The 25382-nt window shown below is 38.6% G+C and overlaps 1 protein-coding gene across 4 annotated transcripts in view; it reads left to right on the forward strand.

The window, feature by feature from the left end:
- The window catches only part of GALK2 (galactokinase 2), a 129417-nt gene that overhangs the window by 56347 nt on the left and 47688 nt on the right, over window positions 1-25382 (forward strand). For 3 of the 4 annotated variants that reach the window (XM_038580382.1, XM_038580383.1, XM_038580381.1), the window contains exons 6-7: window positions 23556-23654; window positions 25122-25274. The exons of the other annotated variant lie outside the window; for it this stretch is intronic. In XM_038580382.1, the coding sequence (XP_038436310.1) occupies window positions 23556-23654; window positions 25122-25274 (252 nt within the window). The remainder of the gene's footprint in view (window positions 1-23555; window positions 23655-25121; window positions 25275-25382) is intronic. 4 annotated transcript variants of the gene reach the window in all.

Genomic DNA, 25382 nt, shown 5'->3' on the forward strand with positions numbered 1-25382 from the left:
TCTATCAACATGGATATGCTTTTACTAAGGACAACATACGAGGGGGTTGGGTTTTTTGGGTATCACTTTCAAATGATGGATTTTAATGAGTGCCACCCAGGTTACTCTTTGACTAATATGTTGATTTAATTATTTTAAGCATGCAAATAAAATATAATTGTTTCAAAGATCTTGGGTAACATCCCACATAAGAAGAGATTCTGGGCTATTAAACAGTTGTTAATTTTGACTGTGTTTATTTAAATCAAGTGGAAGCAGGGCTCTAGGGAACTTTATGTGTGGTCATCAAAGCTCATAATCTCCTATAATTTAAGAAAATTCAGGGAAGGTAAAATTGGTCATGACTCCTGTGGTTACAAGAACATCCAGAGAATATGTGACTAATGTTTCTTCTTTTGATACAATTTTGGGTGTTTTTGTGAAATATATGCAAAAATTTAAGCAATCAGTAAAATTCAAAATGAAAAGAAAATTTTAAACGTGAATTTATTTTACATGCTGTAAAGACCTCCACCCAGTAAAGAGGTAAAAGTACTCCTTTTTTTTAAAGTACTCCTTTTTATTGTTATAATTCAAGTTGTATTTATGTTTATTTTCATGACAAAATATTCTAATTGTCAGATTTTATAATTATTTTAATTCTTCAAATTGGTGATAAATTTCATGAAAAAGCAAAAAAAATTGTCAGAAAAAAATTAAAAATGTATGTTTCCTTTAGGAATAATTCACAGAAGCTTGTTTTAATGCAGGATGCTTTAATATTTAGAAGTTTTATTTCATTGATTTGCTTCAGTGTTTTTGAATAAAAGTTGAACTATGATACACGGTTACTTGTTGACAATAGTGTTAAATATTATATAATTAGATCAATTGTTAGCGTAGCACTTAATGCTTTTTTCTCAAGTTTTTATTGTGGGGAAATTTCAAATGTATAGAAAAAGTGCAAGAATAGGCAATGAATATGCATATGTGTTTTACCTATATCCTTGTAAACATTTTGCTATATTTGCTCTTTTTCTCTGCTTTTTTCCTGAACCATTGAGAATTAATTACAGATTTCACCCTTAATACTTCAACATTTGTCTCCTAAGAACAAAGCATTGTTCACCCATAACCGAATAAATTATCACATTGATACAATGTAATTATCTAATATGCAGTCCATATTAAAATTTCCCAGTTGTCCCAATAATAATGTCCTTTACAACTTTTCTTTTGTTTCTTTTAAATTTTTTACTGACCCAATCATTACATTTAATTGTCATATTTCCTTAGTTTCTTTTATTCTAGAACTGTCCTCCAGCTTTTTTGTCTTTCATGACATAAACATAAACATTTTTGAAGAGTCTAGACTGTTTTTTTTTTTTTTTTTTTGGTCAAATTTCCTCAATTTGGATTTGTCAAGAAAGTTGTCTTATTGGATTGAGATGAACATTTTTCCCCTCAGTAATACTACATAGGTGATGTCCTTCTCAGTGAATCATATCATATGATTTCTGTCTTCCATTATACTTAATTTTTAATACATAGGTTACTGATAGAGCTCTGCTGTCTATCCAAAAGAATGCTTTAGTTTAGGTATGTAATATAAATTCCCTTTTTATAAAGGTGAGTTTTTTGTTAATAATCGTTTAAACATAGCTTAAAAAGTCCTTTAGGAGTGGAAAAATATAACATATCTAGCTGTCTTTTATGTTTTAATAAACACAATACTCAATGCATATTTGTTGAATGAATGAACATACTGATGACTTAAAAATTAAAAATCCTCAGCTTTGTCAAGGAATTAAACCCTCTATTCCACTGCCATTTAACTATTTTGTTTTCCTTCATTGTTTTGTTTAGGAAACAAAATGTACTAAGCTTAGAATAAACGGTTTGAAATACCTAACATAAAAATAACCCAAGCAAATGTAATTTTAAACTGTCATGGTGTATATAGGGTCACATTATTTCACTTGCAGTCACTCAGGGTTTGTATATATCACATTTCAGTGTAATGACATGGGCTGGCTCCAAAGAAAATACTAGGCAACATGAATTTGGTTTGACTAACAAATATTTACATGTCTCTGTATCTCTAATTATTGTAGTCCTTTAAAGGGTTTATGTTACACAGGCTTAATTCTTTAAAGCTTTCTGTTAGATTAAAAGAGGTTGATCTGTAGTATCAGTAGTAGATCTAACTGTAAAAATGATACTGCAGGCTGTCTAGATAAATGTTGGAGTTAAGCCAGAGCTTCTGCAGAGAACAGGTGGACTTAAGAGTGGCCTGACAAGCAGACAACTGTCTGTCATGTGCATGCATTTTTATGTGTACTAACTTTTTTTAATTTAAAAAAAAACATTATTTTACTTAAATTCAATTAATATATAGTGTATCATTAGTTTCAAATGTAGATTTCATTATTCATCATTTGCATATAGCACCCAGTGCTCATTATATCATGACATGCCCTCCTTAATGCCCATCACCCAGTTACCCCATCCCCCCACCCACCTCCCCTGCAGTAACCCTCTGTTTGTTTGTTTCTTTTTTCTTTCTTTTTTAAAATTTATTTATTCATGACAGACAGAGAGAGAGAGAGAGAGAGAGAGAGGCAGAGACACAGGCAGAGGGAGAAGCAGGCTCCATGCAGGGAGCCTGATGTGGGACTTTAATCCCGGGACTCCAGGATCACGCCCTGGGCTGAAGGCAGGTGCTAAACTGCTGAGCCACCCAGGGATCCCCCAGTTTGTTTCTTATAGTTAAGAGTCTCTCGTGGTTTGTCTCCTTCTCTGATTTCATCTTATTTTATTTTTCCTCCCTCTCCTATGATCCTCTGATCCTCTGTTTTGTTTCTTAAATTCCACATATGAGTGAAACCATATGATAATTGCCTTTCTCTGATGGACTTACTTTGCTTGCATAATACCTTCCGGTTCCATCCACTGTAACTGGATGTAAATGGTAAAATTTCATACTTTTTGATGCCTGAGTAATATTCCATTATATATACTTTATACACACACACACACACACCACATCTTCTTTATCCATTCATCTGTCAATGGACGTCTGGGGTCTTTCCATAGTTTGGCTATTGTGGACATTTCTGCTATAAACATTGGAATGCAGGTGCCTCTTCGCATCATAACGTTTGTGTACTTTGGGTAAATACCTAGTAGAGCAATTTCTGGGTCGTAGCTCTCTCTTTAACTTCCTGAGGAATCTCTATATTGTTTTCTAGAGTGTCTGTACCAGCTTTCATTCCCACCAACAGTGTAAGAGGGTGTTCCCTTCTCTGCATCCTCACCAACATTTGTTGTTTCCTGATTTGTTAATTTTAGTCATTCTGACTGGTACAAGATGGTATCTCATTGTGGTTTTGATTTGTATTTTCCTGATGCCAGTTGATGTTGAGCATTTTTTCATGTGTTTGTTGGCCATTTGTATGTCTTTGGAGAAATGTCTGTTCAAGTCTTCTGCCCATTTCTTGACTGGATCATTTGTTCTTTAGGTGTTGACTTTGGTAAGTTATTTATAGATTTTGGATATTAACCCTTTATCTGATAAGTTGTTTGCAAATATCTTCTCCCATTTTGTAGGTTGTTTTTTGGTTTTGTTGACTCTTTCCTTTGCTGTGCAAAATCTTCTTATCTTGATGAAGTCCCAGTAGTTCATTTTTGCTTTTGTTTCCCTTGCCTCCATAGATGTGTCTAGCAAGAAGTTGCTGTGGCTGAGGTTGAAGAGGTTGCTGCCTGTATTCTCTTAGATTTTAACAGATTCCTGTTTCACATTTAGGTCTTTTATCCCTTTTGAGTTTATCTTTGTGTATGGTGTTAAGAAAACGGTCCCATTTCATTCTTCTGCCTGTGGATGTCCAATTTTCCCAACACTGCTTGTTGAAGAAATTGTCTTTTTTCCATTGGATATTTTTTCCTGCTTTGTTGAAGATTATTAGTTGACCATAAAGTTTTGAAGGTATATTTCTGGGTTCGGTTTTTTTTTTTTTCTTTCCAAGTGGGTAGTGTTGATAGAAGTCAGGATGGTCATTTGATCTTTTAGATTTTTCTAGTCATTTAGTTGGTACATTACAGGAAAGAAAAGATAAACAGCGCTATCCTTGGCTTGTAAGATTAGTAGTTGGGTAGATGGGTAGTTGTATTGTTGGCTACAGAACCATTCACATGTGTTTTCCCATTTAGTACCATCCATCTCAATGGCATACTTTTGCTTTTGTGAGATGACCAGCTACAACTGTGGGTTAAATCTGTAAAACCATTTAATGGATTCCTCTCCTGACAAAAGCTCCCTTGTCAATGTGACCACAATATAACCTCTAACTTTACTATAGGGCTTCTCACTTTGTACGGCAAAGATATTTCCCTTGAGGTTTTCAAGCACGGAGGCAGACTATTGCTTTTTTAAATCTCTGGATTCCCAGTGTGGGCTGGTGCCTTAAGAAAAAAATATGCTCTCATTTGCAACATGATAATTTGCTGGGGATAATGTAAATAATTACTCAGGATTTTATTTAGGATTAACACTTGAGATTATATTAATTTGACAGGCTTAATCCAGAAGATTAATTCATTTATCTGCATTTATTTAAGAGTTATTATATTTAGGAAGGATTGATCCACCATTTCTCTTTCCACTCCTATAGTTAATGTCCATTTTGAGTAGTTGGAGTCTGTGCCATACTGTTGTTAAAAATGTAACTATAATCTCTAGTTTCAGGTGTTTGCACTAGGTACTGGATTCCTCTTACTTGCTAATAGGCTTTGTCTGTCATATACATATGTGAAAACATGTCCCATAAATCCAAGCCTGCACATTCGTAGAGATGTCACAGTAATAGGATTTGTAAACACTGTACCTCTTAGACTCCAATACGAACTTTCTGAATTTTATCCCCTGCCTCTTACATTTTCAGGTGAAGGAGTTATTACATAGGGAGTTGTTCAAAGAGCAAAAGAGGTGATGAAACTGACACACTCCTATAATAATTTGTTACCCAAAATAGTGGTGTTTCTTTTTTTTTTTAAATAAATTTTTATTTATTTATGATAGTCACACAGAGAGAGAGAGAGAGGCAGAGACACAGGCAGAGGGAGAAGCAGGCTCCATGCACCAGGAGCCCGACATGGGATTCGATCCCGGGTCTCCAGGATTGCGCCCTGGGCCAAAGGCAGGCGCCAAACCGCTGCGCCACCCAGGGATCCCTCTTTTTTTTTTTTTTTTTTTTTAAAGATTTTATTTATTTATTCATAGGGACACAGCTAGAGAGAGAGGCAGAGACACAGGCAGAGGGAGAAGCAGGCACCATGCAGAGAGCCCGACGTGGACTCGATCCCAGGTCTCCAGGATTACGCCCTGGGCTGCAGCTAGCACTAAACCGCTGCGCCACCAGGGCTGCCCAATAGTGGTGTTTCTAAAGATACAAATCTCCCTTGATAAATGTGAAAACATCTTTTTTTTTTTTTCCTCTAATTGTATTCTTTGTACTTGTATAAATCAACCTATCTTTTTTTTTTTTTTTTTTTTTTTTTTTTTAATTTTCTGCTTCCTAATTTTCTTTCCATTGGAGAAAGGAAGCTGTTGTAAAGTAGCAAAGTGAGAGTTTTTCCTTGTTGGCCAGGAATTTAAGATCAATGAAATATTTTCTATCTGAAGTGTTATAGTTAAAATTTCTAAGTATTGACTGAAAGTAATGGCAGTAGGAATACAAACAGTTTTCAAATGGGAGTTTTAGTTTTGAGGACTGCCTATGAGCTGTAGGTTCCTAGAGTCATGAATAGAAGTGGAAACTACAGCATACCATCTTAAATGGGTGTAAAGATAATTTTAATAACTCCAGGTTTTTCCTGATTTCATCAGGAATGATTATAGATTCTCACAACTCAATCAAGTGGGCAATTATAACTACCATTTTTGTAGATGAGTAAATGTATATGCTTTAACCACTGTGTTATACTGATGAGTTCTATGATAGAGCAGAGCATTAGAGTATGTAACTCAATTCTAGGAGGCCATGAAAATTTCCCAGAGGAATTGCTGCTTGAATTTAATCTCAGTGAAAAGAGCAATTAGCAATAGTTAGGAAGATGAGAAGACCATAGAATTCCAGTCTCATTTCTTCACTTGCTTTATCACTTGAATGCACAATAGTGCCTTGCCCATAGTCAGCATTCAATAAATATCAATAAATATCTGTTGAATGAATGCAGGTGGATTAACATTTGCAAAGACATAGATGCATAGAGAGTATATTCAGAAAACTGAAATTAGTTTTCTTAGACAGGAGCATGGACTGTGTGATAAAAGTAGCAGGAGCTTATGGTAGAAGAAATAAGCAGAGGTCAGACCATGAATTTATTGTTATGAAAATACAGCAGGGTATTTTAGTAGCACATATATAATAAAAGTTGATGAACTATAAAGGAGATGATTTGGAGCCTGTGAAAGGATAAAGTGCGGTTGTGTAAATAGTTCCAGAAATATATATATATGATTTTATTTATTTATTTGACAGAAAGAGAGTGAGAGAGAAGCAGGTGGAGTGGCAGAGGGAAAGGGAGAAGGAGAAGCAGGTTCCCCATTGAGCAGGGAGGTAGATGTAGGGGCTTGATCCCAGGACCCCGAGTTCATGACCTGAGCCCAAGGCAGATGCTTAATCAACTAAGCCAACCAGGTGCCTCCCAGATATATATTTTAAACTTGATGGAACAAATGTTTAAAACTGAATGTTGGGCCGCCCGGGTGGCTCAGTGGTTTAGCACCACCTTTGGCCCAGGGTGTGATCCCGGAGACCCGGGATCCAGTCCCCCGTTGGGCTCCCTGCATCAACCCTGCTTCTCCCTCTGCCTGTGTCTCTGCCTTTCTCTCTCCCTCTGTGTCTCCCATGAATAAATAAATAAAATCTTTAAAAACAACAACAACAAAACTGTTTGAATGTCTGAATATTCTTGGATTTATAAAATATTTCAAATGCAAATGTAGATATCAAAAGTCTTGCCTCCAAGATAAAAGACACATTCAAGGGATGTGTCCTGAAATGCAAAGGTGGGTTTATCAGCTTTTCCCATGTAATAAACCCTACCCAGGGATCCCTGGGTGGCGCAGCGGTTTGGCGCCTGCCTTTGGCCCAGGGCACGATCCTGGAGACCCGGGATCGAATCCCACGTCGGGCTCCCGGTGCATGGAGCCTGCTTCTCCCTCTGCCTGTGTCTCTGCCTCTCTCTCTCTGTGACTATCATAAATAACAAAACAAAACAAAAAAACCCCTACCCAAACTTAGTGACTTAAAACAACAACCATTGGGCTGGATTCAGCTTGACAGTGCTTGGCTAGGCTCATTCACACATCTGTTCTTAGCTGCTGGATAGCTAGGCAGTGCTGCTTCTGGGTTGGCTGGTTGTCAGCTGCGATGATGAGGGCAACTGGGCCACATGTCTCTCATCATCCACCAGGCTAGCCCAGGCTTGTTAAAATGGAAATCTCAGGCTTCCAAGGACAGCAAGAGGACAAGCTCCAAGTATGAATGCTTTTCAAAGCTGTTTATGTCACACTTGCCACATACCTCATTGGTCAAAATAAGTTGCATCCTATATTCAAAAAGTGGAGAAATAGATTCTACTTATGGGAGGAGCTGCAAAGTCACATTGCAAGGGTTTGGAAATAGGGAGGGAAAGGATTTGTGGCCATTTTGTAGTCTACAATAATGGACTATAGCTGGGTTTCGGGAATGGACAGAAATTTAAATGTTATTAGATTTGCCTCTGTCACTGCCTTGGTTTCTTTTGCCTGTCATTCTTCTCTATTTTCAGACCAGCTTCCTCTATTTCTCTGGTCCCTATGGTTAAAAAAGAAAAAAGAAAAGAAAAGAAAAGAAAGGAAAGGAAAGGAAAGAAAAAGAAAAAGAAAAAGAAAAAGAAAAAGAAAAAGAAAGGAAAAGACTGCTGACAGCCTCTAAGATCATATTGAACAGATCCAGATATCTCTGAACTGACTTTCCCTTTCTCCATTGGGAAGATTCCCTTGGAGAAGGGAATTTAGAATCTGAGTGGGAATCTGGTTAGTTTTCCTTCAGGAAACTGGATCTATGAACTGTGGTGGAGTGGGTGGGGTGAGTGTTTGTATAGATAGATGGAATATGGGGATTCAAGAGTTATATTGCTATAACCTTGTGATAGTTGGGTTGGGGGAGTAAGGAGAAGGGGATGGTGCCCTCAGAAAACAGTAGATACTGGAAGTGGGTGGCTAGACATACATCTCATAGGGGTCCACCACACTGAGTTTTATGATGTAGAAAACTCAGGGGACTGAGAACACTGGCTGAGACCTTGGAAGAAGAATGTAAGAACTGTTTTTACTTATAACAGCTCTGACGCCAAATGTATGGGTTTTTCCTAACACTAACAGTTCTCCAACTCTCCAGACACCAAGCAGGTGTTATTTAATTCAATCCAATTCAATTCAATTCAGTCCAATCCAATCCAATCCAATCCAATCCAATCCAATCCAATCCACTTGGAGTTTTCATCGGGTTCCGTAAGTTCCATAAGGACTTCCATAAAGACTCCGTTAAAATAAGACTGCCCCCTCATTGCAAATGCCAGTTGCAAGTCCCAATTGTACCTGTACTTCTGACCAACCAGTTATAAATTCAGGAGTTCCACCAACCCCTCTTCAGTTTCAATAATTTGCTAGAATGACTCTCAGAACTCAGGAAAGTTTTTAACTTATTATTAATGGTTTATTATAAGTCATACAACTCAGAAACAGTCAAATGGAAGAGAAGCATAGAAGAAATATGGGATGAAGGAGTTGCACAGAGCTTCAATGCCTTTTGTGGGTGTGAACCCTGCCAGCACCTTGATGTGTTTACCAACCCAGAGCTCTCTAAACCCAGTCATTTAGGGTTTTTTATGGATATTTCATTACATAGGCATGATTGATTAAGTCATTGGTGATTAACTCAATCTCTAGGCTCTCTTCTCCCAAAAGGGATGGGTGGGCTGAAAATTCCAATCCCCTAGTCCATGCCTAGGTCATTTTTGGGACCAGCCCCCATCCTGAAGCCATCTGGGAGCCCTCAGCCACCCATCATTCATCTCATTGGTATACAAAAAACAGTCAAGAGACTCCAAGAGATTTAGGAGCTGTGTGCCAGGAAAAGGACAAAAATAAAATGTTTATTTTTATTTTATCACAAAGGGTAAATTGGGGTACCTGAATAAGAAAAGAGTTATGATTCAGTCATAGTTAGAGTGGCTACAAAGGGTGGCTAGGATAAAAAAGCAGATCCACTTATGAGATAGGTGCAATCATGAGATTAAGCCCCACATTGGGCTCTGTGCTCAGTGCAGAATCTGCTGGAGATTCTGTCTCTCTCCTTGCCTCTTCCTTAGCTTCCTCTGTCTCTCTCTCTCAAATAAAAAGATAAATCTTTTTTAAAAAAGAAGGCTTTTTCTGGCAAAGACAGATTAAGGAGGAGGTGTGCAGAAACTATAAGAGGTTAGATGGGGCTGTCACATGTTCCTGTAAATGGAAGATATGGCTGCAGTGGCCTGACTGAGGGGTTAGCTTTTTAGCCTCACTAGAAAGGGCTGGAGAATCCCAATGTAGTTTCAAGTTGAAAGTATTAGGAATCAGATTTTCTGTGCAGATATAGACATTTGTTAATATTTAATGAAAGTAAGAAATCTGGATTCATAAATAAGCAATGACCTATAAGTTACCTATTTGTCGCTTGCTATCTAAGATTTCTGCTACTATTAATTAACTACTCTAAATCAAAGTTTCTTAAACTTTTTAACCATGACTCTAGCAAAACATGTTTTACATTGCAATGTAATATATAATATACATGGTCAAACACACTCTGAGAAGTCTCACCAAACCATATGTACCCTTTTTTTTTTAAGACTTATTCATTTATTTGAGAGAGAGAGAGAGAGCACAGTGGGGAGGGGCAGAGTGAGAGGGAGAGAGGGTCTCAAGCAGACTCTGCACTGAGCACAGAGCCTGACATGGGGATTGATTTCACAACCTAGAGATGATGACCTGAACCAAAACCAAGAGTCAGATGCTCAACCAACTGTGCCACTTAGGTGCCCCAATACATACCCTTTCTAATTGCAATGATTTCCATTCCATTCTATTTAAAAGTTTTATTTTGAATGATTAAAATGATACATGATCAACTAATAGATTGTTACCAATTGTCTGAAAGCATTGCTCTAAGATGTTTACTAAAATTATGATGAGCATAAGATCAGTATGAAGAAGAGGTATAGAAGCAAAGTAGAGAAGTAAAGCAGTTCTGTCTCAAGGTCTCAGTCCAAGATGGGGAAACACTAATCTCTTTAATAATGGCAGAGGGAGTTCCCAGTAACATACTGAGAAATCTTCCGTTTGAGAATCTCTTAAGTGGTTTTATCATTCAGTTTCTTCTATGCATAGTGTCATTTATTTGATAACAAATTATTTTATTTGGGAGAATTTTCTAGGTCCTTTATTTCTTCCTTTTCATGTTGTTGACATTGTAGATATTTTGATAATCACTGGCACATTTTCCATGAAATAAATTAGAAAAATGGAAAGAAGTGAAATCATTCTCTTTTATATTATTATCAAAGGTGGAAGTTGGAAATTATTGAATATAATGAGTTTTCTGGACTTTTTTCCTGTATCTTAGCACATGGAAGTGTAGGGAAGAATAGACTTAGATGAAATAAAAGAGAGGAAGTGGTAGTTCACTCTCCGAGGTGTGCCAGTGTCATGCAACAACTGAGTAGTGAACAATTCCAGGGTTTTAATTTTGTACATATTCACTTATTAGGGGTATATTTTTGTTTGTTTGTTCGTTTCATCATTATTATTATTTTTCAAGAGGGAGAAGGGGGGAGGGGCAGGGAGAGAGGGAAAGGGAGAATCTTAGCAGGCTCTACATCCAGCACAGAGCTTGAGGTGGGGCTGGGTCTCACAACCCTGAGATCATAATCTGAGCTGAAATAAAGAGTCAGACACTTAGCCAGCTGAGCTACCCAGGTGCCCTGGGCATATTTTTGTTTCTAAATATGGTAGATTGGTAGCAGAATGAGAAGTTGACATGTATATTCACTTGTTAATGTGTTCATTCAATATTCATTTATCAACAAATAGGTTAGGTATTAGAGATACAGAAGTAAACAGACACATGCTCCCTCACCTCATGGAGCTTAGACAAATGGGGGAGACCAATAGTAAACAAACATACACCAATGTCTTCACACAAATGGTGAAAAGTACTATGATGGGAATAGACTATGAGGAAGAACAACAGGAAGGACCCAGTTTATGTGGGGAGTGAGTTTTAGGGAAGGCCTTGTGAAATTGAGATGTGGAAGTGGAGTAGATGACAGGCAAAAATGACCTGTTTTTTAAAAGTATATGTCATATTTGTTTTTTTTTTAAAGATTTTATTTATTTATTCATGGGAGACACAGAGAGAGTGAGAGGCAGAGACACAGGCAGAGGGAGAAGCAGGCTCCCTGTGGGGAACCAGATGCAGGACTTGATCCCGGGGTTAACAACCTGAGGCAAGGGCGGATGCTCAACCACTGAGCCACTCAGGCACCCCTATATGTCCTATTTGACATAAAGCACAGAATATTCTATTGCTTTGAAGATCTAAAATTTTAGCTGTAGAAATAAAGGATACACACATCCTCCCAAAAGAAGTGGAGGGAAGGACTCATGGGGTGAAGATGGGAAGTGAGCAGAGCTGCCTTCCAAGGCACAGGTCTCAGGACTGCGGCTGATGTTGCAGGTTGCTCTTTGGTCCAATGGCAGAGAGACTGTCACCCACTCTGCAAAGCTGCCAGGGCCCATCCTTACTGGTGTCTCTTAGAAACCTTCTTTGTATTGTTCTCCTCTTCTCTCCTACCACTCCCCTCTGACAACATTAGTGTCTCTTGTTCCATGTGTTGGCAGGATGTAAAGTAGATGTATTTTGTAACAAATTACCTTACTAATTGGGAACATCTCCTGGTCTAGGTTAGCTCCTCTTCCATTAGGAATTGTTTCCCCTTCCTCTGAAACCTTCTGCCAAGAGTTTGCTAAACCTTTGGCATTTCTGTGCTTACATTCAGGAGAGTGTTTATGCAATATCATTTCCAATACTGTTTCTGTTTTCATCTTAGTCTTTTGTTGAACACAGTATTTATAAGATTTGTAATTTAGGGGAGTGTCAGGAATGACTACATGTAGGTACCAAACAAGGAATGAAAATCTGGAGAAGAAGATTGCAATCAGACAGTTATTTTCCAAAGGACAAGTTTTTTTCAGTCAGTTTTTCTACCTTTTGGATTAGTCAGTCCTTGGGATTATTGATTTGTAATAACACTAGCCATTCACGAAACCAGATACTGGATGGATTTTGGCCCTTCTTTTGGTTCTCCTGCAGTACATGGTATAGAGCTCTGAATATATGTTCAAAGATGCTGTATGAAAGATCACATCAATCTGTTCCTAGCCGCCCTTACATAGGGTATAAAGTTCAGTGCAGAGAGGTGGCCTGGTAGATCGCTTGGTGGGTGAGGGTACGCTGTCCTTGTGGCCCCAAGCCAGCAAGTGCCTGAAGGGGCCTCATAGAGATGATGGCTGGGAACTAGGTGTGTGCCTGAGGATTCACATTTTGGGATATAGGGCAAAATGGAAATTCCTTACTGTTTCATGAAGTTCTCTCTTTATTTCCCTCTCCTACCCTACAAAAGACAGACTCTTTTCTTCCCTTGGAAATATTTTGTGAAGTCACAGCAGTCTTTAGGCCTCCTAATTTTCATCTTCATCTTTTGTCAAACAAAATAGTTATAATATTTACAGTCTTGGGGAAGGTGAGGAAATATGTGGTTTCCCCAACAGTTGAAGTGAAGAGGTTCCTGTGTCTGAATCCCAACTCTCAGGGACTCTCTCCTATGTGCATAGTTATTCTAGTCACCTGCCAACTGGAGCAAAATTCTGCTCTTCAACATAGGAGACAATTTTCTGGTTGAATAACCTCAATGATCTCCATTGCTTCACAAATTAGCCCTTTTCATTCTTGGACCACTTTAGTCATGGGAAAGATTTTTCTTTATTTGATGTATAGTGGACATACAGTGTCACCTTAGTTTCAGGTGTACAACATAGTGATCAACAACTCTATATGTTATGCTGTGTTCACCACAAGTGTAGCTACTGTCTGTCACCATACAACACTATTACAATATCATTGACTATGTTCCCTTTGATGTCCCTTTTATTCCCATGACTTATTCATTCCATAACTGGAAGCCTGTATCTCCCACTCCACTTCACTCACTTTTCCCTTCCTCTCTCTCCCCTCCCCTCTGCCTACCACCAATTTATTCTCTGCATTTACGGGTCTGTTTCTCCTTTTGCTCTTAGAGTCTCTCATAGTTTGAAGGAAGTTCTCCTGGTTCCTCTTACTCTTTCTTTGGGTCACATATCCACCATTTTTTTCTGGCTATTCCTTCTGGAATATGGTTACTGGACCTCATTGCTATTTTTACTTTCCCTTCTTAGTACATACTATTGTTTTTCATTGCCCCCCTTAACATGATTATTCCACCTGCTTCATATTATGTCTCAGTTTTTTCTTTTATTTGTTCCAAGGGTCTATTTATTTTGAAAGAAATCTTAAGAATTATATGACCAAGAGTATATATTAAATAAGGTTAATAAATTAGATACAGGAAACGTAGGGCAAAAGAAAGAAATGAAAACACACCTGTTGATGACTGCTAATTACTTAATGTAATTGTAAAAGCTGTTAGTTACTTAATGTAATTGGGTTTTTTTTCAATAGTTTGAGATTCCTGGAAGCCAAATTAATGAGGAAACATAGTAAGTTATATAGATCTTGTGACCAGAATAGAGAAATCATTTCAGTTCTTTAGAAGAGGCTATGTTTTCCCTGGGGGTATTCTAAAATGTGTTTCTTACATGGATTCTTTATAGCACACAAAACATAATGAAAATGACCTCTGCGGCAGTCTGAAAAATGCAACAGTCATGTTCACATGACTTTTTTTTTTTCAAGATTTTATTTATTCATGAGAAACACTGAGAGACAGAGAGGCAGAGACACAGGCAGAGGGAGAAGCAGGCTCCATGCAGGGAGCCTGACGTGAGACTCGATCCTGGGTCTCCAGGATCATGCCCTGGGCTGAAGGTGGCGCTAAACTGCCGAGCCACCCGGGCTGCCCCACATGACTATTTCTTATACTGATCTTCAGTAGATGCTCTTGGCATAACATTCTCTTTCTTAGCACTCTCCACCATTTTCTGACCCTAAATATTCTTCCCACTTCATGTGATAGTCTTTGTGAATTGAATATTGTACACATAGAACCCTTTCTCCAAGGCAAATGTGTACCCCAAGTTATGGATTTGGTTGCTTTTGATGATGATCCATAGCACTTATTTTTTCATCTTTGATTTGGGTCCATTTCTGTATAGTTGGAGTCATACTAGGAAAACTAACAATTGTTAATTTTAACAATTATGATTATGTTGGGGGGGGGATGTAAATCATACTTAATGCCTCAGCTTCTTCTTTACTTTCTTCCAGAGAGTTTAGATTGGTTTACAGTCAGAGTTACTGCAGTTAGGACCTTGAAAGTGGGACAGGATTGTGCTGCTGTATAAAGAACCCTCCCCTGGGGAATGGGAGTGTCCCTTTGACCACGGGAAGGGACGTCCAGTTCCAGGAAACACTTGCCAAACCCCAGAGATTGCAGGCCTACTGCCCATCCATTATTATCATCATTATTTAACGTCTTTCAAAGGTCAGAGCCAAAATAAATGGTCTGTCAGCCAAGTGAGCGACACCAGCCTTTACCACAGGCATTGGAGGCCCTTTTGGTATTTAGTAGCAATGACTTGGGTCATATTCTTGTCTGATTCCATCATTGTGGCTGGGCTTCTGCTTTCTGCTGTCTTGCCACAATTAAAAAAAAAAAAAATTGGCAGTTCTCTCACCAGCACCCTCTCCCTCCCTCCCCTCAGTAGTTACTTGGTATGTGTTTGCTGCTTTCTTTCTTTCCTCTTTTATAATTTAAACAATGAAACCGGTTGAATTAATTGTGAGTGATAAAAGTACTCAGGGAGGCTTTATGGGGCTCCTGAATTTTGGGTTCTGGTCCACCTCTGAAATTCTGTTCCCCTTTGGAATAGTATTGTGGTCAAAAGCATAGAGCTAAAAGTCTGAGTTCAAATCTGTCACTTACTAGCTGAATAATACTAGACGATTTACTTCTCTATGCTTCAGCTTCTTCCGTATAAAATGGATTTAATAATAAAAACCTCCCTCATGGATTTGAACTTTGATAGTGCATAAAAAGTGCTTGAAACAGTGTCTGTCTCAATGTGCAGAAGTTATTATTATTAGGTTGTTATTATTAGGCTGCAGAAATCATACCAAGATGTCAGTTTTATATTGAGAACACTCCGGGTTGAGGTTGTTTGGGAAGGAGGTGCTTAGGATTGTATGTGGAGATGGATAATAGGAAAGCCCCCCCACTCCTAAGCCCCAGACCATCCAGTGAAATGGATTATTTTTTTCATCTGGGCATTAAATGGAGTGAAATTATGATAACTTAGAAGTGTCTGCATCCTAAGACTCATGGCAAACTTCATTGTTCATTCTAACAGAAAGGGTGTTCAGTTCAAGCATGCATCAATTTTGCTCCATCTGCTTACCAGGGCCCAGTATCCGGCAGAGCCTCTGTTGCCTGAGGCAGGGGAACAAGGTAGCCTTGTGGACTTTGAACTAGACCTATCTGGCTCTGAATATTAGGTTAGCTTGTTGACCTTTTTAAGTTTCAATTTCTTTCTCTATAAAATAGCAATTATAATTCTGACATTTCAGGGATGTTTTAGAGACTAAAAAATATGGCACATGTAAAACACCCCACATTGTGTCTGGCCTTAGGAGACAGTTGCTTTGTTAGCTTCCTTCCCTTTCTTCTCATTCTTCCTTGTCTGCTAAGTTTATTAAGAAAACCTCAGTGTAGGAAATAATTTAGAGGAGTGCTTTCAAATTTAACGTGGGGTATCTGGGCTTTTGTTAAGCTACAGATTCTGATTCAGCAGGTCTGGGGTGGGGCCTGAGTCTGTACTTCTCATCAGTCCCCAGGTGACACCAACGCCGTGTCTGAGGCCCTCACAGCAGCACAGTTCTGTATTTCCTCTCTTTGCATCTCATGATCACCTTTTAGCTTCATGTTAGTTTTTTAATAGTCTTGCTATACATGTGCACTTCTAGGATCATCATTTGGAGAAATAGCAAAGGCTGTATGTTATCACGCCCCCCCAGAGCATTCTCCCTTGTCCAGCGTAGGCAGCAATGGTTGAGGTTTAGGAGAAACCTATCTTAGACATTTTGTCAGAATTACCATGAATCTGGGCTCCCAAACTGTTTTCCATAAAATACTGTGCTCCTGTCTATTGACAGTCTTCTTTCTGAATCTGGGTCCCTCCATGCTCCATGATGCAGATTGCAGGTCAATTAGGTTGGGGAAGTGGTCTTTGTCTGTCTCTTTAGAGTTTGGGGGGAGCTGACTTGAAGACTGTGCTTCTGCCCTCACTAAGCACCTCAGATATTTTTAGAGCTATGTGTTCCAATTACTAGCCTTCTTCAGGTTTATTAGATTATGTTCTCTCCAATGCACACAGATGGAGGAGTCTACCTTTGTTCTTTTTAATTTTTTATGATACATACTTGTGAGTGCTTGTGGCATATTCTTTGATTGGTTCTAGATTTTATTAGGTTTTTCAGATTTACTTTTGAGAACCTTCCTCACTGTTGTTTCTCTGTAGCATTGGATTTAAAAAAAAAAAAGATTTTATTTATTTATTTGAGAGAGAGAAAGAGATAACAAGACAGCTTGAGCAATGGGGAGAAGAAGAAACAGGCTCCCCTCTGATCAGAGAGCCCAAAGTGGGGTTCGACCCCAGGACCCCTGAGATCATGGCCTGACCTAAAGGTAGATGCTTAACCCCACATTGGATCTTTTAAATATTTTAACTCCTTTTTTTTTTTTTTTCCTTCCCTGCATTACTTACTGGAACTTCTTTTAGCCTGAACCATCATTAGGGTCAGATGCATTTGCTGTGTGCATTTTGGGAATTGGCCCTTATTGTCCTCAGGCAACTTTTCTTGAAGTAAAAAAAATGCAAAAGTGACTAATCTCTTTGGGTTATATCCCTTTGAGTTAGAGATGTGAAGAAGAATAGCCTCTTTTTTCTTTTCTTTTCTTTTCTTTTTTTTTGGACACTCCAAAGTGTCTACAAGTTAGAGCTTGGTCATCAGCCATGTTACAACACAAAGCAAGTCTACATCAGTCTCTTTTAGGCTTACCTTGATCCTATTTCATGAAGAGTTTCTCTTACCTGGCTGGGGTCTACCTAATAGGTTTGCCAGCATGGGGAATAATTTGAAAATAGTTCCAGGTAAGAACCCAGGTATTTGGAAAGTTTAGATGGAGAAATATTACAGTGGGAGAAAAATAGGGAGAATATTTGATATAAAGAAAAGTCAGAGGAGCCATTAATATTTTCACCTTATCTAGATATATTAGAGCCATAAAGAAAACCGCACACTCAATAATAAAGGACAGAGTACAAAGGTGTATGGAAATCCAGGACTACTTGTAGCTGAGTTGTTATTGGCCTTGGACCTGAAAGTGACCTTGGCCCAGAAGGGTCTGACCTCATTCTTCTTCCCTCACACATTTAACTTCCCTTTTTCCTACCAGAGCTTTGTGTTGGAAGAACCTAATGGGAAGCAGGATGCGGTGGGAGCCTCTTGATACAGTTCATGATGGGAAGCCTCCTGGGCCAGATAGCAGGATGAAGGTGGGTGGACAGAAGACCTAGAGGGGCAAATAGCTGACTGGCACACTAGTTTTACACTTTCTTTTGAAGGACTTGGTCACTTGAAGATAATATCAATATTGTGAGCTCTTTGAGGGAAGACACTGGCCTTCCCACACTTATCTGTGGAACACTATTTAAAGGATTGTTGAGTAAATGAATGGGGCTGTTCACTTCCTTCCTTTCTCTTGACTTGCACTTGGGGTGGCCAACAATAGCTGGATAATGCTCTTGGCTAAGGTCTTGTGTTCTGAATAGCAAGGCTTCTTATAGTCATGGCTAACTAACTCAAAGAGATTAACACTTCCTGCTTATGTAATTATTCTACTTTTAACAATCGCATTAATAAAATTGCTAAGCAAAGATAGAATTTACTGTATTAATATCTTGAGTCTTTGTTTTATTGTTTTTATAAACATCCAGATTTACGTAGGCAACATGTTCATGAATCTATAGCCCTTCTCAGTGACTTTTTTTTTTTTTTTTAAGATTTATTTATTTATTCTAGAAAGAGGGAGACAGAGAAATAGCATGTGAGACTGGTAGGGAGGGGCAGAGGGAGAAGAAGACCAGCAGACTCCCTGCTGAGCAGGGAACCCAATGCAAGGCTCCATCCCATGACCCTGAGATCATGACCTGAACCAAAATCCAGAGTCAGACGCTTAACTCACTGAGCTACCCAGGCACCCCCTTTCTCAGCAACTATTAAATCTAGCCCTGTTATTTCTCCTTTTACCCATGCCCCACTGGCCAGCAGATAGTCAAGCTGTTTCATTTGGGAACTCATGTGACTTTTGATTCTTTCCGAGGCTGCTTCAACAAAACACACAAAGGGATAAATTAGCTTCATTAACTATCTTCAGTAGCTTTAAAAGGAAGTCAATGAATAATGCTGGGTTTCTCGTAACTGTCCAGAGAGCAGGAAAATAGAAACAAGTTTATTAGCCCTAAATTTTGGAAAAGTTCCTCATGCTATCAAATTGTCATCCCTAATGATTCTCAGATATTAGTATTTTGCGGAAAAGGATAGAGCTAAATGCTGCAGGTGACAAGCTTGGAGGCACCTGGGGTTCTTGAAGTATTCAGGTGTAAGGGCAGAAGAAAATACATTGGTGGGAAGGAGAATGAGTCCCTTTTCACGTAGAGCTCTGCTATTCTTGCCTCAGGGTTCTCAGGGCTGTGTGTATGTGGTGTGGGGAGATAGAAAAAATGGGGGAACCTCAGAATACTATAAACAACCAGGAAAAAGATGACTTTATCCTTTGTTAAATTAAGTTGGATCCTCAAATTCTATTTGATCTTTCTTTGGAGTTCCAATAGGTTTCTTCACATACACTTTGCTAATAATGTATTTTTGACAGATTATTCTTTTTCTCATGAAATCTCTTGCTATTTTACATTCTTCAAATGTGAATAGAGTATTGATTATAACTCTTGGAAGACTTTTTTATAGTTCTATTTCCAGGGTCCCCAGAGACAGAATAGGCATGGCTAGCTCACCTGAATCCCTCACCTCACCCAGAATGATAGGCATTTATGCTCCCATTTACACCCCCTGCTGGTAAAGTCACTCCATTAATGTGTTTCTGAGTTTAGGTCATGACATCTCTGGCTGAGGCTATGGACCTACAGAAGAAACATGCCATTTTCTCCCCTTAATCAGGATTTGAGATTTAAAAAAATTTGTTTCTAATTTCTTCACATGTCATTTTATTTATTTATTTTAAAGATTTTATTTATTTATTCATGAGAGACACAGAGAGAGAGAGAGAGAGAGAGAGGCAGAGACACAGGCAGAGGGAGAAGTAGGCTCCATGCAGGGAGCCCGACATGGGACTCAATCCTGGGACTCCAGGATCAGGCCCTGGGCTGAAGGTGGCGCTAAACCGCTGAGCCACCCAGGCTGCCCCACATGTCATTTTAGATTTGATCTTTTTGCGTTTGGTATGGGGGTGAAAGGCTAGAGCCACTGGAAAAGTTGCTTGTAGGCCTGCAGTTGAAGTTTCTACTACAAGCATGTTTTGTTTGGCAGGCAGGGACTCCTCCCCACAATAATCCCATAGCTAGAGAGGTGAGTATTTTTCTCTGTAGTATGGATGGGGGGTTATATAGCAGAGTGATTAAGAGTATAGGCTCTGAAGTTTAGTTAGACTAAACTGCTTCAAATGGAGCACACACTCTCCTATTTGTCTCAGGCTCTATTACAGACTATTGTTGAATTAGTTCTCCTGGGGGCATCCAGAATCTTTCACATTCTATCTTTTCCTAAACACTTTTAAAAATGTTCTGTATTCCAGAATAATTATACCTGTCTTTACTTTTGACTTGGGACTGAGTTACTTGTGTAAATCAAATGATTCCTTTTTTTATTATGTACAGATAATAAAATTAACAACTGTATAGTTCTTTAGAGCTTATGAGGTATTTTTATTTAACTCACTGGATTATCACAATAATCGCATAGCTAGAGAGGTGAGTATTTTTCTCTGTATTATGGATGGGGGGTTATATAGCAGGGTGATTAAGAGTATAGGCTCTGAAGTTAGACAATTTGAGATTGAATTTCTGGTTTCATAATTACTAGCTTAGCCTTAGCTAATAAACCCACTTGTTTCCTCATCTGTAAAATGAGTATATACTACCTATCTTATAGGGTCATTATAAGAAGTAAATAATTCATACAAAGTAATTAAACACTGCCTGGCATATAGTAAGTGCTCAATAAATCTTAACTGCAAAACTGTCATCCTCATTATTAGTAATAGTATATGAAGAAATGGAAACTCGGAAAAATGAAGAAATCTAAGATCACAACAACTAGTTGGCAGGAGCGCTGGGGCTTTAACCAAGGTTTGAAGGTGTTTGGTACTTTTTTCCTCCATATTTACTACTGATTTCCTCATGCACCCTGGAGAGACTGTAAAGTGAATCATCTTTTTTTTCATTTTTCAGCTTCCTTATCTTCATTTTCTTTTGTTTCCTCACGTTTAGAACTCTTGAGTATTGTCTGTCCAGTCATGGGAACTATCTGTCAGAATTCAGCAAGGTGTAGGGATGTTCACATCCCTACAGGATGGACTCTCATCCCTGCAGGTGGACTCTCCTTGACACAGAGCTATTAGGAGATTCTGGGGTCCCCCCAAATTCTGTCCAGAAATAGTCTGGAAAAATCAACATCCTGTTTAAAGTAAAAGGATCCTATTGTTGCCACATGGAAGACATTTTTAAAAACAATAAATAAGCATATATTTCTCAGTGCATTAGTTCTTTCCTCTTAAAGGGGAGAATACTTAACTTCTAGTGATCTCATTTGTCATTTCACATCCCTTTGAGGTAGTGAAAAAAGGGGTTATATTATCTTCAAGGGTGTGGGACCAGGAGAGGAGTAACGAAGTCCAGTGTGAAAAGAACATAGGCTATGGAGTCAGGCAGATGAGATTCAATGGGCTCTTCCATTTTCTGTTATGAATTCAAGTACCATTTTCCTCATCTGTGTAAGGAGGATAAGCAGAGGAGATACTGCTCATAAAAGAGACCATGCTAGGTACTTTTTTTTTTTTAAGATTTTATTTATTTATTCATGAGAGACACAGAGAGAGAAAGGTAGAGAGGTAGGCAGAGGGAGAAGTAGGCTCCAGGCAGGGAGCCCGATGTGGGACTTGATCCTGAGACTGCGGATCATGCCCTGAGCCAGGGGCAGGTGCTCAACCGCTGAGCCACCCAGGCATCCCTAGGTACTTAATGTGTAAAAGTGACTGCTACTGATATTGGGGACATGAATTTTAACATTGGCTGAGGGTGACAGAGAGACTCAGGTGTCATCATTCTTAACTCGGTGCTGTGTGGACTTCTTCATATTGTTTCTCTACATTTTAAAATCTAGCTGTTTTGATCTTTTATTTGGTGCTTTGTTTTTAAATATACCTATTATGGACAGGTCACTGGCTCTGTGTATTTAGCAAGGCCATGCACAATGCCCAATACGTCAAAGTCCCAAGTTTACCTCATGTCCCAAGTTAATGTTAGTGAATCCACATGACCAACAAGGAGTATGATACAGAATCTCTCAGATGGTATTGGGGCAGCGATTCTCAGAAAGTAAAAGCAGCAGGTATTTATTATTTACAATGTTGCTCAGCATTGTGTAAGGTAGGGGACACAAAAGAGACACCAGACTTTTTGTGTCTTTTAAAAGACTAACAATTTTCCAGGGAAAACAGATGTGACCGAAACCTGACACAATTAAGTACAGTAATAAACACCATGTGATTCAGTCGCATTAGGTAAGTGGGCTCTTGTAGGCTGGTGGGTAAGAAAACAAGTAAACTCACACTTAAAGCATGGTTTGATAAATACGAATAGAATAATATGCAAGGATGCAGAGGAGGTGCCATGTAGTGTGGGTTCCAAGGAGAGGCCATGCTTCAGTTGATCCTGATGAGGGGGGGATGCTGGAGAGAGAAGTATTGAGTGAGGAGGACTGAAAACCACATTTTGAAAGGCACTGAGAGATGAGAAAGTCTAAAGAATAGCATTTGTTCAGCATTCTTGATGGTCCGAACTTAGGTTTTCCAGAGTTATTGGTAGGAGAGCAGACGGGAGAAGTGGGCAAGGGATGTCATTAAAGACATTGTGTTTTTATGGATTAAAGACATTTTGAGAAGTATGAGCATCAGGTTGTTGGCAACCAAGCAGGCCAGAGATGATTATATCAGTGTTTCAGAATGATCACTCTGGGAAGATCTTCTAGTAGAAACAGGTAAGAAATAGTAAGGGCCTGAATCAAGTCTTAGGAGAGAGAAAAAATGAATGAACGAATGGTTGAATAAAAGAGTGAGTAAATGAATAACACTAACTCTAAGTGTTGTAGAAGTTCAGAGAATGGGGATGCCATAGTAGGAACAGTATTTGAGGAAGACTGTATGATGGAGAAAGATTTGAGTGGTCAGCCCAGTAACTTGCCCATACTAGGTGATTGGAAGTAATACTAGGTTGCACAAATGTGTGAGATGGTCAAGTAGACAAATTTAATTGGAAAAGAATGGTAGATAATATGATTTCATATGCAAATTAGTTGCACATTTTAGAAAGCTTTGAAATGCCAGATTGAGGAGCTTAAACTTATTTAATTAATCAGTAGAAAGCCACTGAAGATTCTTAAACACATATTTTGACATATTCGGTTTGGATTAGAACTGTGTGTGTTGAGCCTCTTCATCATGGTTGGAGGAAGATGTGTCTAGAGAAATGATGCCAGTTCTGATTCTTATATTTAATGGAAATGCGACAGAGACAACATTAATTTGGACTGGAAGATAAAGTTGAGATTTTTGGTGATACTAGTCTACAGAGGGTTGGAGCAAGTGGAAAGATGGAAGAAACTGCTTGCCTGATCAAGTCTTTTCTGGAGAGTGAATACAGGGCATGCACAGCCAATATCTCATTCCATCCCACTGCAAACATTAATTCATTATGCTATGTTTTCCTAGTGAATTCAGTGGTAGCTTAGAGTCCTTGTTAACACAATACTTCAGGCAACTTTTGTCAATTGACATTGGAATTCAAGCCTATCTGTCATACCTGAACTAAGAAATGAATAAGAAATTATGGCTGTACTCACAGTGCAAATCAATTTTTACTCTTTCAGGTGGAACTTGCAGAAATCTGTGCCAAGAGCGAGCGTTATATTGGCACTGAAGGAGGAGGGATGGACCAGTCCATATCATTTCTTGCAGAAGAAGGAACTGTAGGTGATATTGAGCTATTTGGAAATATCAACTAGGCAAAGTTCATATGGAGAGGAAGGCCTTGAGATCTTGCACATGATTGACTCTGGGCAGCTAATTCTATTAGATTCTATTCTAAATGGTATTGCTCAACTACTTTGTAATTCAGGGCTGCTACCAGTTCACCTATTCTGTTTCATGTTGATCACATCTTCCTTAGGCTTCCGGAATCATACCTCACATCTGTTTTTCTCTTGTGCCTAGTTTTTCTCCCTTCTATTTCTCTTATTAAGACGAGATTTCTCAATGCCCTAGTTATTAAGATTACCTTTCCTGCTCTTCTCCCAAATCACTTCATCTCATGGCATTTTCATAATCTCATGTTGGTTTTAAACCCAAATGTTAACTTCTCTTACCACATACATTCATAATCCCTCTTTTATAATTTACTTTTTGGGATCATTTTTCTCTGTCAACATTTTTGGGGCTTCCGTGGTGGGGAAAAGAATGTTGACAGTAAGCCAGGGGTGAATTCCTTAGCTGGATACCACTTCCCCTTGGCTATAACTCCCTTAGGCAGAGTAGAAGTTTTGGGTGTTGCCCATAAACTGTCTATTTCCAAAATAGAAACAGACATTTCTTTAAAATCTTTTCTTAGTTTTTCATCAGATTCTTACAGGCTTGGCTATTTTCCAAGAATACCTGGATTTCTTCTTATTAAGAATATTTATTGTTGATTCCTCCAAGCTAAAGACATGAACCATAAGGATATGTGGTTTAATGTTAAGAAAATACTCTGGGTGTTTTGGATGAAACCTGACAGGCAGACATGGTGGCAAGAGTCCTGATGTTAATGTAAGTTAGCTATAGAGTCTGAACAAAGTCCAAATTCTTTGAGCTTGCAAAGCACTTCATAATGTGGCTCCTGCTTTACCTCTCCATTCTACTCTCTCACCAACTCTCAACCCTCAAATTGAGCTCCAGCCAAATTTCAATAAAGCTCAATTAATACTTCATGGTTGTGTTTTTTCTTGTTGGTCTTTTTTTTTTTTCTTTGCCTCTGAACTTGTGTATGTTCTTCTCTCTTTTTTGATATCCTATTTGGATCAAGAAATCCTTTGTCTGCCCTACTCTTGCTTATCCTTTAAGATAGTGTAGATTTCTCTTTTTTCAAAAGAGCCTGCACTAAGTGATTATATGCTTCAATGATGTTCTATAAAGCACCCTGCACTTTGCTACCTTCGTAATTTTGTCCATTTGATTGTCTTTCCTGCTAGATTGTAAGTTCTACGAGGGCAGGCACAGTGTCTTGTTCACTGTTGTAGCTCCAATGCCTACTATAATGCCTGGAAGTCAGTAAACAATATTTGAATTGAATGAGTGCATTTTTAGGAAAAATTTTTGCTAAGGTAAATAAATAGATAAATGATTAAACATTTTCTGGATTCTAATACCTTATATCTCACCTGTCATTTTTCTTTCAATAGGCCAAATTGATAGAATTTAGCCCTCTGAGGGCAACTGATGTGAAACTCCCAAGCGGAGCAATATTTGTGATTGCCAACAGTTGTGTGGAAATGAATAAGGCAGCCACTTCTCATTTCAATATCAGGGTGATGGAGTGTCGGCTGGCTGCAAAGGTATGAACTTGGCAAACCAGTGAAACTTGGAGTAGACTTTCTCTTATCCTTTTTCCTCTTATTTTTTTCTCTGCTACTTTGTCTCTTTCCCTGAAGTTTAGGGCATCA

The sequence above is a fragment of the Canis lupus genome, chromosome 30 (genome assembly GCF_011100685.1).
Source record: "Canis lupus familiaris isolate Mischka breed German Shepherd chromosome 30, alternate assembly UU_Cfam_GSD_1.0, whole genome shotgun sequence".
NCBI classification, from domain to species: domain Eukaryota; kingdom Metazoa; phylum Chordata; class Mammalia; order Carnivora; family Canidae; genus Canis; species Canis lupus.